Genomic DNA, 16296 nt, shown 5'->3' with positions numbered 1-16296 from the left:
CGAGTTTATGACTAAAAGTTTATGGAAACCCCTCACGACACTTGCTAAAGTACTCGAGTTTGAGGTTTGAAAAGTTGATAGCTAGCATATTGCTTTTTTGGGAGGCCTTCCGAAAGCTCCTCGTGCTGACGGAAACAACCAAACATTCCCTCAACTAACCCTAAGAAAAATTAAAACCTAAGTACCTTTAACTACCCCTAATAGGAAAAACATACACCCTAGAACAACTTTTACTAACACTTATAACTAACCCTACTAAAAAAAAAAAAAATCATCCGACCTCGAGCTTATCCTAATTGAAAAAAATAAATAAATAAAATAAAACTAAAACCTGGTACTGCTTGGCAATTCCTTTCAACACTTCCAAAAACAAAATGGCGGAGGAGAACCAAAACAATGGTCATAACATGAATTAAACTTTCACTAATCCATCAAGGTTTGTTCTCGAGTTTTAAAAAAACTACTTTATAACTTTATATTGGCAAATTGAATAACTAAACACCTGACAAAAGATCCACGGTGAAAAATAGTATCTATAATTGAAAGAGCTTTCCAAAGGCCTCTTGTTATGATTTAGACGACATTTCATCAGGATTTCATTGGATTGTTGAAAGTAAATTTGAGAATGTTGTTCATTAAGGGGCGGTTTGGGTCTAATTATTAGGAAAATCCTTCGAAAAATTGATTTTGAGATTTTGGTGGAAAATGATATTTTATTATTTTAGAAATAATATAATTGAAGTCCAAATTCTTAAAGTAGACTATAAAGGCACGAAAAACACAATCGAAAATGGTGCAGATAATAAGAAAAGTGTGAAAAACGGGAAGCTATTTTGCTATTTTCTCAATATGTCATTTTTCTAAGGGTATGGGAAACTGTGTCAAACGTTTCTCTGAATCTATTCAATGAAATTGTCTGAAAATTTCTATAGTTATCACAGAGATAATGTATTATGTCACCATAGAGAGATATTTTTGATAAGATATATGAATTTTGAATTATAATCCTAATTCTGAATTTTTAACATCAATTTTGTCATAACAATTTGATTCTCAAGTTTGTAATGTTCCATAAGCTAAAGCCGTAAAATTTCTCGATGGTGACACACTATGGTACAATGTTGACAAGAGGGAAGAATATGGAGGTCATTCCTTCATTAGTTTTTGTGGAACGTTTGCCACAAGATTGTTATAATATTTTTTTTTATGTCAGACCCACCAAATTAGGTCGCAAAATGGGTATTAAAAAAAAACAGATAATTAAAATTTTTCACCATAATTGTTTTTTTTTAAAAACCTATAATGACGATACAGAAAGATTAAAACCGCCCAATATTGGTAATTAATTTTTTTTTTTTTTAGAAAAGACCCAAACCGCCCCCGGTCAAACTTAACGTGTACATTTGATGAAATACCAGACGACATTAAGGGTGAACGTCATGTTACGTACGCGACAGATCAAATTGAATGGCGGAACTGATTTTCGCCGTGACCCAATATATCATATGTGAGGAACGGAAGCTTGTGGTTTGGAACAGCTGAGCGAATAAACAAAATGATCACGTGATGTGCAGCGTGTATTTTTGGACGACCAATAAGAAATCAATGACTTGTCACATGACCACAAGAAAGCACAGCAGAACACATTTTGCCAGGTTGGCTGAAGTTGGCAAGAGACATGTTTTAATTCAGCTCTTTAAGCACCTCATCTGTCACTTTTTTTTCTCTCTCTCTTATTCCGATTTGAATTTTTTTACGGATATGATATGTGTGCGTGTATGTGTGTGCGTGTGTGTGTGTGTGTGTGTGTGTGTTATGTGTGTATGTGTGTATGGGGGGGGGGGGGGGTTATATTGTTTGTATTTGTATTGAAATACTTTAGACTGATAACACGATCTCTAACTGCCATTCAATTCAATTCAATTCAAACATTTATTTACTGTCGGTATTTTAAAAAAATGTTTCATAGATTTAAAAACATCCCTCATCAAGATTCCAATCATGACACACAAAGAAAAGTAACATTCATAATATTATATATATATATATATATATATATATATATATATATATATATATATATATATATATATATATATATATATGTACGGTTAGATTAATGACAAATATGACATTTGCATGGTTGGTCATTCCATGAGAGGTTATGATGCCTAATTAATCCACACTATCACCGCCCCACCAAAACAAAATCACCGTCACTTCTGCTGGTGAAGGGGATTTTAGCACATTCGTACTCATTCGGAACTCATTTTGCACCTGGGTACGATGAGAGAATGTGAGTAAAGAGTCTTTTCCAAGGACACTGCGCCGAGCTAGACTCGAACAAAGTCCTTCCGATCCGTAAGCGAGTGTCATACCACAAGACCAGATGTCATGCAGTGACCACTACTCTGTCTTAAAGAACTCCGGAGCCAATAAAAAACAATCACATACGAACAGGTAGAACAAGAAGATTTCTGTTATCTCGTAGGATTTTGAATATGATCATGATATGGCTGGTTCCATCATCAACAAACGAATAAAAACCCTGTTCCTTCTCCTTGTCTGCAACCCCCTCCTCCTCTTCTTTCTCCTCTTCCGCTTCATCATCTTATTCTTCTTCTTCTTCCTCCTCCTCCTCCTCCTCCTCCTTCCTCTTCGTCTTCTTCTTCTTCTTCTTCTTCTTCTTCTTCTTCTTCTTCTTCTTCTTTATCGTCGTCGTCATCATCATCATCATCATCATCATCATCATCATCATCAGCAGCAGCAGCAGCAGCAGCATCTTCATCATCATCATCATCGTCATCACTTTTTTTTTTAAATTGCCATTTTCTGAAGTTGATTTTGCTGTTGATGGGGGTTTTTTTTTATTCCAGGCTTTCTTGGCTCAGAACTAAATGCTTTAAAGTCTGAGCGAACCCCTTTGACCTAATTCAGGTCATCGACGTATTTCTATTTTGCAACTGATTTATTTTTTTTTTGGAGCTTTTATATAGAGTAATATCCACTAAACAAGAGGTCCCCGGCCAACAGCAACACTTAACATGTAGGACGGGACATGACGCCTGTTACTGTTAGGCGATATTACAAAAAAAAAATTTTCGGACAGAGACAGCGCTGTTAACGGCTAGGAACTCATTTTTACACCTGGGTAAGATGAGAGAATGTGAATAAAGAGCCTTTTCCAATGACACAACTATGCGCCGAGCGAGGCTCGAACCAAGTTCTTCCGATCCGTAAGCGAGTGTCATACGACAAGACCACATAGCCGCACATCAACAGTCACACATCCACACACGGATCATCCTTGCCGTTCACAACAATCACGCGTAATAAGCCAACATTAACATTGACGTAAAACAAAAACTTTTTAAAAGAACATTTTCTACCTCCATTCTTCTCCTCTCTGCCTTATTCTCCTCTCATCCATCTAATCCCTAGGGGTTAGAGGTATATCGACGTTGGCGACTTTTTTTTCTTAATTTTACAACTGTTAGCTTATAGCTTTGCGATGTTGCAAAATAATATCTGGCAACCCTGGGATAACATAAAGTGACATCATTTGTGATCAAAATAAGCCAGCAGCTGTTTACGAATGTGCTAAAATCCCCTTCGCGAGCAGAAGTGACGGTGATTTTGTTTCGGGGCGGTGATAGTGTGGATTAATTAGGCATCATTTGCACATTATTAGAGTAACGTAGGTCTTCAACAATGAATATTATATACAATGACGCCTGGTTAACATACGCACAACGGTATCTAACTCTAACTTACCTGCCTCACACTCACGCTCGTGAGTGAAAATCGCCATATCTTGATAGCCTGAATGGCTGTGATCTGAATTTTGTGTGTTGGTGAAAGTTTTATTAAATTTGGTCGGAAATTTCTGTGATAGTTAACTGTATTGATTTGATTTGTTGAAAAATGTAGTGTTGTCGGAGTGTTATATTTCTTCTTGTGTTTTGTTTTCATTTGACCGAACGTCAGTCGCACGCTAAGTTCCAAGTAAGAGTCGAGTCCAGACAACAAAGAAAATAAAAGGCAACATGGGATTTTTTCACCAGCTACGTCTCCTTCTATGGAAGAATTTTACCTTAAAAAAGAGGAGTCCGGTGAGTAGACAGATAGAAACCAAGGGAGTAGTTTTGATTTTGAGTTATTTTTCTTTCACTCGACGTCGAAGTCGAAGAAACCGAACTTGAAATGAATAAATAAGTATAAGGCTAAGACAAGAATTACCCTAGGCCAAGGTGTCAACAATCAAGTCAATTTAAATCTAATCCACAATCCTTTAAGAAAAGTTAGAAGAGTTTTGTTCTGTTCAGACTGACTTTGTTACTTCCTCTTTCAAATGTCTATTTGTGGGCAAGACCATAAAACTATCGAAATTATTAGGTATTGCTCTAACTCTAACTCTAGCAGAGTGACCATTAACCTCTATCTTTAAAAACTTGAGCGTTTATTTAGAGCAATATCAATATCCAATAATGAAGTGGCATTTCGGATTCGAGTCTGAATAGTCTCCCGTGACTATTCGGACTCACACTCCAATGTGCGTGCGCATAGACGAAGGGGAGAACGACACAAAGTGGACGGTAGGCAGAGGGTGGAACTGAAGAAAAAGAAAATAAATTCAGAAGACATTCTGTTTTGGCCATATCGCACTGACTCGTCCAATACTCCTACTCACACTATCAGAATATGTCATTGTCAAATTATTTATTTTTGTCCTGATTTTATTTGGACATCGTGTTATGTTGTTAGAAAAGCTTTTTCATTTATATCATAGTTACTTTGACTGACTTTTGTTACTTTTGAAGAGTTTGGACTCTTTTCTTTTTCATTTATATCTGGACTTCCAATTGATCCATGATTTTGTCTTTCTCGTCAAATAAAGCGGATCTCGACTACCTGTTGATAGTTACTACAATCGTAATTTTGATTTGCATTAATTATCAATAATTAACATTTTTTTTAAAGCAAGAAAAACAAACAAAATTTATAGTGCCACAGGAAGTCTGAATAGCCGCAACCATCCAATAAACATGCTCAAACTCAAAGGGCCCCCCCCCCCCTTGACTAACAGCAACATGTAACATATAGAACGAGACATGATGCCTGTTAGGCGAAATTATTACAAATTTTTTTCCGATAGAGACAATGCTGTCAACGGCCAGGTACCCATTTTACACCTGAGTACGAGGAGAGAATGTGAGTAAAGAGCCTTTTCCAAAAACTCAACTATGCGAGGCCCGAAGCCAAGACCTTCCAATCCGAAAGCGAGTGTCATATCGCTAGACCACATAGCCACACAAGACGTAACACTAGAACTAGATATGACTCCAGCGTGTTGGTCTTCACAAAAATAGTCTTACTAAAGTAATAAAAAGGAAAACAGCTTTATATCTTTTTTTTTTTCTGCTAATGTGCACTTTATATTTAAGATAAAATAAAGGCTGTCGTCATTGCCAGACATGTCTGCCAATAAAGAAAACTGATTATTCACAGACACTGTCTGGCAATAACGAAAAGGCCAGGATTTTTATTATTGCATTGATAGTTACCATATTCACTCAAACCATTATCGTCATTTTCATTTGCACCAATTGTATTCACTATGTTTCAATAACTTAAAATAAATCGAAGTGACTCGATATCACACTAATACTAATAGAGCGCTGCCTAACATAACACTAGATACTGCTCCATTATTTTGATAAAAATAGTCACTTAATTAAAAGGAAAACATCTGTATGTCTTTTTTATTTTTTCTTCTTCTAATATCAACTGACATTCAAAATAATGGCTGAAATTCCACATACAGGCGCCACTTCAATGACAGATTCAATATGTGGATCTGTGGCATAGCGGTTAAGCTGTTTGACTCTGAACTGGAAGGTCCTGGGTTCAAATCTCTAATGGGACTAACGTTATATTTATATAATATTCTTCTTCTTCTTCTTCTACTCCTTCTTCTTCTTATTATTATTATTGTTATTTTTATAACAGGAAACTTACGAAAATTGGTGCAATAATAATAGTAATAATAAATCTTTATTGTCCTCAAAAAAGTGGCAATTTGTCATTTGGTTACACATTTATAACAATACGATATTGACATAGACACACTCACACAGATGCACACTAGTAACATCGTAGTCATCGAAAAAAACAAACCCAAAAAAACCCCAAAAAAACGGCATCAACAATAGCGTCGTCGTCATCATCATCATCATCATCATCATCATCATCATCATCATCATCATCACAACAACCTTCCTAATATTTTAGTTACAATCATTCACTTTCACCATTCCCCTATTTGATATTTGAGGAAATTTGATGTGCAAATCTCATTATCTCATTTTATGTAACTTTACTATAACAAAATTGCATGTTATGTATATAATATGAAGATATTACTATTTCTGACATAGGCGTGAAAGAACAGAGAGAGATAGAGATAGGTAGATAGATAGAGAGAGAGAGAGTGAGGGAGTGAGGAGGACCACAGGCTTTCCCTCTCATAGCTTGTTACAGGAATAATAATAATATAATATGGAGTATGATGAAGATGGTGAATGGTGTTATAGGGGAATGGTGGAAGTGAAGGATTGTAAAGAAAAATTAGGAAGGTTGTGATGATGATGACGATGATGATGTTGTTGTTGATGTCGTTTTTTTTTTGTTTTTTTTTTTTTGTTTTTTTGTTTTTTTGGGTGTGTTTTTTTTTTTTTTTTTACGATAACTACTATGTTACTAGTGTGCATCTTGTGTGAGTGTGTCTATGTCAATATCGTATTGTTATAAATGTGTAACCAAATGACAAATTGCCACTTTTTTGAGGACAATAAAGATATATTATTATTATTATTATTATTATTATTATTATTATTATTATTATTATTATTATTATTATTATTATTATTATTATTATTATTATTATAACACCATCACCATCTTCATCAAACTCCATATTATATTATTACCTGTAACAAGCTATGAGAAGGAAAGCCTGTGGTCCTCCTCAATCTCTCTCTCTCTCTCTCTCTCTCTCTCTCTCTCTCTCTCTCTCTCTCTCTCTCTCTCTCTCTCTCTCTCTCTCTCTTTCCCTCTCTCTATTTATCTATCTATTTATCTATCTATCTATCTCTATCCATTCTTGTTGAATTTTGTGGATAATAACTTTGGCTATTTGGACACGCTTAGAATAACAGGGAAGACTCGATCAAGTTTGGTTTATGATAAAGCAATCACATGTTTATCGTGTTGATTTGTCAAATTGTCGTCTGCCTATCATATCTATTTTTAGATATATCAGATTTATAGAATACCCTGTCTCAGTAGTCGGGGGGATATGACCAAATGAAATGTGTTGTCAGTTTTCACAGCATTTTCATGTACATTGTCATTTTTCTGCTGTTTAAAATTTGACCCGAGAAGAAAACAAAAAATAAGGGGTGGCGGGGGGGGGGGGGGGGGGGGGTGATATACAATCATACACAAAGACAATAAGAAGATTTTACGTTCTTCAACTTTGGGCATTTAGTGTTTACTTTTACACTCTGTGAAATGTTGGATGTTTTACAACCACATTCCCTTTGGCTAAACTGATGCATCTTACTGAAATTCCTATATTAAATCTGAATTTCTCTCCACTTTCTAGTGGTGTATGAATTATGTCAATGTGACTAACACTCACAGTTGTAAAGTTGTGGGCTGATAATCACTGGCCAGTTTCAATTGAGGTTCAATATAGAAGGCAACTTAGTTGGCATTGGGGACTTTGGGTAACCAACATGTCACGTGTGAGGTTCTAGGCATTGGGGACTTTGGGTAACCAACATGTCATGTTTGAGATTCTAGGCATTGGGGACTTTGGGTAACCACCATGTCACGTGTGAGGTTCTAGGCATTGGGGACTTTGGGTAACCAACATGTCATGTTTGAGGTTCTAGGCATTGGGGACTTTGGGTAACCAACATGTCATGTGTGAGGTTCTAGGCATTGGGGACTTTGGGTAACCAACATGTCATGTTTGAGGTTTTAGGCATTGGGGACTTTGGGTAACCAACATGTCACGTTTGAGGTTCTAGGCATTGGGGACTTTGGGTAACCAACATGTCACGTGTGAGGTTCTAGGCATTGGGGACTTTGGGTAACCAACATGTCACGTGTGAGGTTCTAGGCATTGGGGACTTTGGGTAACCACCATGTCATGTTTGAGGTTCTAGGCATTGGGGACTTTGGGTAACCAACATGTCACGTGTGAGATTCTAGGCATTGGGGACTTTGGGTAACCAACATGTCACGTTTGAGGTTTTAGGCATTGGGGACTTTGGGTAACCACCATGTCATGTTTGAGGTTCTAGGCATTGGGGACTTTGGGTAACCACCATGTCATGTTTGAGGTTCTAGGCATTGGGGACTTTGGGTAACCAACATGTCATGTTTGAGGTTCTAGGCATTGGGGACTTTGGGTAACCAACATGTCAGGTGTGAGGTTCTAGGCATTGGGGACTTTGGGTAACCACCATGTCATGTTTGAGGTTCTAGGCATTGGGGACTTTGGGTAACCACCATGTCATGTTTGAGGTTCTAGGCATTGGGGACTTTGGGTAACCAACATGTCAGGTGTGAGGTTCTAGGCATTGGGGACTTTGGCGCACCATTAGGTCATAATGGCTGATGATGATGGTGACAATAACAAGGATGGTGACTAATATTTGATAAGATGTATCAGCTGTCGTTAGTTGCTGACTAAGTGTCAGTGATTATCCATGTCAAGTAGAGAATAAACAAGTAGATAGATAGAGGCCAGGTGACACTCGAGTTGTTTTGATTGTTCATGTGCATGTCGGAATGGTATTTATGATTAGGTCATATGTATGTCTATATCCTTCATAGTAGTTAGTAATGGGGGCAAAAATAAACAGAAACCAGGGTTCGTGCACTTTCTTGGAATTTTGTTAAAGTGATACGAATACAGACCTGACAAATCGTACGAATTTTAGACAAATTTCATGGCCAATTACTAAAATACGAAATTTTAATTCTCAGTAATGCATAAAATGATGATGATAATGATAATAATAATAATGATAATAATAGTAATAGTAATAATAATAAGAAGAAGAACTACTACTACTGCTATAATAATAATAATAATGATGATAATAATATTGATAATAACCACAATAATAATAATAGTTCTAATAATAATAATGATACTAATGATTATAATAAATAACAATAATAAAGCATTTCTACGGCACATAATGAGGACGATGTAAAGTTGAAGTGCTGATTAATGTCAAATTGTGCTTGTTCGTACACGATTTCATAATTACTCATTTCCGTGGCACATTACTGAAAATTGACATAAAAATGACTAAATTTGAAGTTTTCAATTTGGCAGGTTTGTACGAATCTACCAGAAGCTGTGGACTGTAAAAAGTAAAAAACAAAAATGAATATAACATCTTCAAACTACCAAACGTTTCGGGATCAAATCCTTCTTCAGCCAACAACAAAAGACAGTGAAACATAAATAGATTACTAGAAAACTATATCGACGATAGAGAACTATTCAGTTCGTCCACACAAATATGACCTAAATCAATCAAGCGCTGCATGAAGCAGACACGTGATCAGTAATTCCGAGACGTTTGAGGAGAAGACTGTGATCGATCGTGTCAAAAGAAGAAGATAGGTCAAGCAAATTTGCTAAAGAACACGAACCATTGTCTATAGATAGTATGCGCTTGGCAAAGAAGCTCATAACATTGCCATCCGGAGGTATAACGGACCAACACACAAAACTGTGTGTATCCATGAACGTTTATAGTCGGGTTAATACAGTTCAGTGAGCATTACTCATAAACGTGGGGGCAAAAAACAATAACAAAGACCTGAGTCACTTCAACTTCATTCTAGTATGCGCTTGGCAAAGAAGCTCATAACATTGCCATCCGGAGGTATAACGGACCAACACACAAAACTGTGTGTATCCATGAACGTTTATAGTCGGGTTAATACAGTTCAGTGAGCATTACTCATAAACGTGGGGGCAAAAAACAATAACAAAGACCCAAGTGACGTCATCTTCGAACTATCTATAAGAGAGAGAGAGAGAGAGAGAGAGAGAGAGAGAGAGAGAGAGAGAGAGAGAGAGAGAGAGAGAGAGAGAGAGAGAATAGTCTTCACCAGTCGCATGGTAACTTAGTAACACTGGCTCTAAACTATCGGAACAATGGCGGACGCCCGTATGAAATATTTCTCCGGCGAGCATAAAAGCGTATCCAGAGGAGAAAAAAAAACCCCTTAAATTTGATAATGTTTTGACTTTTACACATTCTGATCTCAAGGCATATGAAAAGTTCTAGCCAGCATGAAGAATAAAAAGTAATGATTTTCTTTGTTTAGAACCAAGATGGCCGCCGTTGCCAGGCGGCGTGACATCAGACTACTGAATCGTATTAATAATGCTAACAAGTGCGGTTTCCGTCGAAATATGTTGTTTGGCAACATAATCTGAGTCTGAGACGTCTTCAGATTGTCCAAACAGCGCTGCCAGACTAGTATTCATGAAGCGTAGGTGCGATTCTGCCAGACCTCTGCTTCATGACCTGCATTGGCTGCCTGTTGAGAAAAGGATTAAATTCAAAGCTTGTGTTTTTGTGTACCTTTGTCTTGAGAGTCCTGGCCCTTTCTACCTTTTAGAACGAATTGAACGATATTCAAAAACGCCGCCCCTTACGTTTGCCAGTGTTTCCACCAAACTAGTCGTCCCCCAAATATGCAACATTGCTGGTTTCCTGAGAAGAAACTTATACAACAGCAGGAGGAGAATACAATTTAAATGCTACAAAACTTCAACCTTTGTTAGACCTACACTAGAATGTAGTAGCTCTGTCCTGGGCCCTCACCACAAATGTGACCCTTCGCCTCAAAACGGTATTAAGTCGGGTTGGTTAAGATATTGAAAATTGAATTTATAGCCAGAAATATCAGACTTGTGTTGAGTTTGTATATTTTATTGAGGAGAATGGATACCATGTTATAGGGTGCTAATGTCAAAAATTTAAATTTTTGACCAGTTTAACGTTTAATTCGGCTTCTAGGCATATGGTTCGTTCCTACATAATACCGTTTTGAGATGATAGGTCACAAATCAGAAATACAAGAAATGGAACGAATACAAAATAGAGCCGTGAAATTTATAAATCAAAACCACAAAGATACAAAATATGAAACTGATTTAAATCTCGAACCACTACGTACAACAGAGACGAAAGCGTGACAAAAGTAACAATGGTTTGCAAAGGCTAAAACTAAACGACCAAGTGAAACGACCCCTCAGTGATATTCAACAAAACAAGAGGAAGTCATCCAAGTTTCTGGTTCCCCACTCAAGAGTGGTCCACTTGTACTCGTTATACCATCGACATTGAACGAAAAAATACTGTGGTCTGTGGAATCTTCAAAATTTGAAGGAAGAAGAAGAAAAAATCGTCATAAAAGAAGACGGAGATGACGAAAAAAACAAAGTAATTGTGAGTTGTAATCAGTAATTCAACCTCCTTGCTACAACTCACTTTTTACTTTTGTTTGATGATAATCGTCTTCTTTTGTGACGTCATGTTTAGGTCAGTGTCAGGCTTCTAATTTACGACGCCCACGACACTACGCTTGTATAAGACGGTGGTGGTAAAATGACTTCATGTCTGGGAGGCATGTCTGTTTTCACCACAACGGAACGGTCTGCCGTATAGATTGAACGAAGATGACATCACTCAAGCCTTTGTTATTATATTTTGCCATACGCGTTTGTGAGTGATTCTCACTAAACTGTATTATCCAGACTATAAACGTTTAAGGTTACACACAGTTTTGTTACACTTCCGGATGGCAATGTTATGAGCTTCTAAGCCAAGCACATACTATCTATTATCAAAAACAAAAAACGCATTAAACGTTTGGCGAGAAAACTCGACCTTGAAATGTCGTCCATCAATGGGAGCGATCTCTATATTCAGGTTTTCGTCCAACCAAGTCATCAATCACATGATTTGTTGCTGTATAACCATTGGTTATTTCTTTTAAAATGGAAACACGCTGCTTTGTTTATGAAAGTTGTAAACATACACATGTGTCAAACTGAACAAAATGAAGAATCGTGATTTTAGATATTTCGAAAGCTGTGAGCACTTTTCACTATGTGGGTCACTTTGAGCACATTTTGCAAAGTGACCAATGACCTCGAGCACATGGAAAGTTAATATAGATAGTATGCGCTTGGCTAAGAAGCTCATAACATTGCCATCCGGAAGTATAACGGACCAACACACAAAACTGTGTGTATCCATGAACGTTTATAGCCAGGTTAATACAGTTCAGTGAGCATTACTCATAAACGCGGATGGCAAAAAACAATAACAAAGACCTGAGTGACGTCATCTTCGAACTATCTATAGATCATGCCCATTAAAATACCTTTTCTCGGCAAAAAAAAAAATCTCGAACCTTGGACTTCGCAAAGTGTGTGTGTGTGTGTGTGTGTTATTCTTGACACACCGATGGTTGAGTGTGATCCAACATTGTTTAAAAAGCCTCCCACTCGAAACAAACAGACCCAGGGCATCGCTCACACCATTTTAACCCAGTCGATTGCATGGCGTTGTTAGATGGCGCAATGCAATTCCTTTATCAGTGTGTCAAAACTATTGTAATGAATACTCACAATCTGTGTTGCTGATTGCTTCGGGTGACAGGCAAGATTGCTCTGATGTGATTGGGCTGCTTAAAATAAACCCTTTTTTATGGTTTATCCACCATTGGATGATTGAGGGGGGGGGGGGGGGGGACATTTCTATCCCCGGGTGATAAGGCTACAAATAGTAAATGCCTACGTAATGACATTCCCAACCCTCTCCTTTCTAAACCACACCCGTGACCTGTGTTACTGATTGCACTGGTCTCGACACACCAGCCACTTACACATCGAATAGGGATGGGTACACATCATCATTATCCAGTAACGATACACGTCTTCTCATTACTCCAATCTCAGGGTCAACTACGACACACGCCTTGCACCCATGGGACAGGCGGTGGCCTTTTTGTCTGGACTTAGTTTGAGGTAACCCCTTCCCACCCCCCCCCCCCCACCCGTCCATAGATTATGTCCTCATCTTTACCCTATCCTTTTTATTGCTTTGTCCCTCTCTCTTGGAATGAAGATTGTTAGTGTTTGCCCAGGTCCTGCCTGGAACCTTATCTGGAGTTCTAGCACTGCGCTGTCCACGTCTTGTTCTTTTCTTTGAGCAAGAAGACATTATGTCCCAATTCCTCAAGTTGTGGCATGCACAGTTATCTCTTGTCTTTTTTTTTCGAGTTCGGGCCAAAGGAGAATGTTCCCCTAGGAGATGGATTGCATTATGATTTATTTGGAGTCATGTCCAGTGTTTGGTTTGTCTGTATGTCTCCGATCACGTATCTTAACGTGGTTCGCGGAGTCAGATGTTCAATAGGAAAGTCTATATTAATTTGGAAAAGTATTGGAATCAAGTGTAGTCCCTGAAGTAATCCCGATGTTACCGCCCTGTATTCTATGAGGTCCTATCCCCAATCCCCATCAATAACTACTGTATTATTGATAGGCAATGTAATGTCAAACTCCTTGTCCTGGCATGCCCTCCTCCATCTGAAGCTTTTTTCAATAGATAGAATGAAGTTGACGTCACTCGGGTCTTTGTTATTGTTTTTTGCCATCCTTTTTTATGAGTAATTCTCACTTGACTGTATTAACCAAACTATAAAAGTTCATAGTTACCCAAAGTGTTGTGTGTTGGTCCGTTATACTTCTGGATGGCAATGTTGTGAGCTTCTTAGCCAAGCGCATACTATCTATATTCATGAATGATTTGCTTTATCAAAAGCTTAATAACACTCTAGAAATATCGAATCAACGTGACCTGATAATAATAATAATAATAATAATAATAATAATAATAATAATAATAATAATAATAATAATAGTAATAATAATAATAGTAATAATAATAATAGTAATAATAATAATATAAATAATAATAATAATAATAATAATAATAATAAATAATAATATAATAATAATAATAATCATAATCATAATCATAATCATAATCATAATCATAATAATCATAATAATAATCATAATCATAATAATAATCATAATCATAATCATAATCATAATCATAATCATAATAATAATCATAATCATAATCATAATAATAATCATAATCATAACCATCATCATGATCATGATGATATTGATATATAAATCGTCTATAACTCCCGCTTAATCAATAAATCCGCACTTTTACGCACCGCTCTATACTAAAATATGCACACTACAGATTAAAAAGATGAAAAGAACAAATGAGTAGGTACAGCCACAAACAGCGTGTTTGAAAAGGATAAAATGTCCACAGTGAGGTGACATCTGGGACAGCCAAGTCCTGGCAACGTATCCGTCATCGTGAATCACTGGCTGGAGGCCAGAGGCGTTTTCATCCATATCTTTCTGGGCAAAATGTCAAATACTTTCTTTTCTTTTTTTTTTTTTTTGATAGAATAGGGCAGCAAGGGTCGGGGCTTGAGGTCGAGTTCGAGTCCTGTTATAGACTTGGCAACGTTGACTCCTTGAAAACTGATCTTTTCTCATCGTATTTTACCGTACTCAGGTGTCAAAGAATAACCTGGCGGAAGATATAAAAAGTAAATGCGCCCTACGGGCTTCGTGTCTTGTCCTAAAATGTTAAATGTTATTGGTGCTTGGGATCTTTTGTAAAACGCTTTGAGCATTTGGTGGATTTTATTAAAACTGGGTGGAGTTCCTGGCCCACGCCTGCCTTCTGCTACCAACATCTCGTAGAAATACGAATTTTGTTTGGCCCGAATTGACAATGATATCAAGGTCTTTAATTCATTAAACGCCTGGACACCACAGTGTTGTTGCCAGAGATAAAGGCGTTTAAAGCATTGCTTTACTGTATTTAAACACGAATTGACCATTTTTATTGGTACTTGTCATATCTGCTGTGATATTTCCCCTGAAAACTACGAAGTTTTCCAATTCCAAGTAGGCAGGTCTGCTGACCTCCCACAGTGGGCAGGGAGGTACTTACTGTTTACTGTCTTCTTTAGTTCCTGACCTCCCACAGTGGGCAGGGTGGTACTTACTGTTTACTGTCTTCTATAGTTCCTGACCTCCCACAGTGGGTAGGGAGGTACTTACTGTGTCTTCTATAGTTCCTGACCTCCCACAGTGGGCAGGGAGGTACTTACTGTGTCTTCTATAGTTCCTGACCTCCCACAGTGGGCAGGGAGGTACTTACTGTGTTTCCATTCTCCCTATAGTTCCTGACCTCCCACATTGGGCAGGGAGGTACTTACTGTGTTTCCATTCTCCCTATAGTTCCTGACCTCCCACAGTGGGCATGGAGGTACTTACAGTGTCTTCTATAGTTCCTCACCGCCCACAGTGGGCAGGGAGGTACTTACTGTGTCTTCTATAGTTCCTGACCTCCCACAGTGGGCAGAGAGGTGTTTACTGTGTCTTCTATAGTTTCTGACCTCCCACAGTGGGCAGGGAGGTGTTTACTGTGTCTTCTATAGTTTCTGACCTCCCACAGTGGGCAGGGAGATACTTACTGTTTACTGTGTCTTCTATAGTTCCTGGCCTCCCACAGTGGGCAGGGTGGTACTTACTGTTTACTATGTCTTCTATAGTTCCTGACCTCCCACAGTGGGCAGGGAGGTGTTTACTGTGTATTCTATAGTTTCTGACCTCCCACAGTGGGCAGGGAGGTGTTTACTGTGTCTTCTATAGTTCCTGACCTCCCACAGTGGGCAGGGAGGTACTTACTGTGTTTTCCATTATCCCTATAGTTCCTGACCTCCCACTGTGTAAAAAGTCCCATGTAAATATTTGTCCAGAAAAGTCGTCCTTAAATGTCGATCGATTTATGTGACCGTCCTCTTGGCAAAAACTCTCAAACCTTCTTTAAGGAAGACCACGGAAGTGCCAGGTTTGATAGTTTGTCCTAGGTGAGATTAATCGATCGATATTTGAAGGACGAGTTTTCTGGCCAAATTTTTAAATACGTGTTTTTTTTCCCAGAGTGCGCCAGTGAACTGGTTGAAAAGCTCAATTAGCTTTTTGTGGTTTGTTTCTTGTTTGTTTTTTTGTTTGTTTTTTTTTTGTTTGTTTGCTGTTTTTTGTTTTTTGTTTAGTTTTTTTTTTTGTTTGTT

The 16296-nt window shown here is 37.7% G+C and overlaps 1 protein-coding gene across 1 annotated transcript in view; it reads left to right on the top strand.

Moving 5' to 3' along the window:
- The first annotated feature begins 3530 nt into the window (after nucleotides 1-3530).
- The window catches only part of LOC144980224 (ATP-binding cassette sub-family A member 2-like), a 99939-nt gene continuing 87173 nt past the window's right edge, over nucleotides 3531-16296 (top strand). The window contains exon 1 of the mRNA XM_078927821.1: nucleotides 3531-4112. Within this exon, the coding sequence (XP_078783947.1) occupies nucleotides 4047-4112 (66 nt within the window). The 5' untranslated portion in view covers nucleotides 3531-4046. The remainder of the gene's footprint in view (nucleotides 4113-16296) is intronic.

The sequence above is a fragment of the Berghia stephanieae genome, chromosome 9 (genome assembly GCF_034508935.2).
Source record: "Berghia stephanieae isolate SIO BIC M18660-M18661 chromosome 9, UCSD_Bste_1.3, whole genome shotgun sequence".
Taxonomy (NCBI): domain Eukaryota; kingdom Metazoa; phylum Mollusca; class Gastropoda; order Nudibranchia; family Aeolidiidae; genus Berghia; species Berghia stephanieae.
This window is presented reverse-complemented; position numbering and strand designations above follow the sequence as displayed.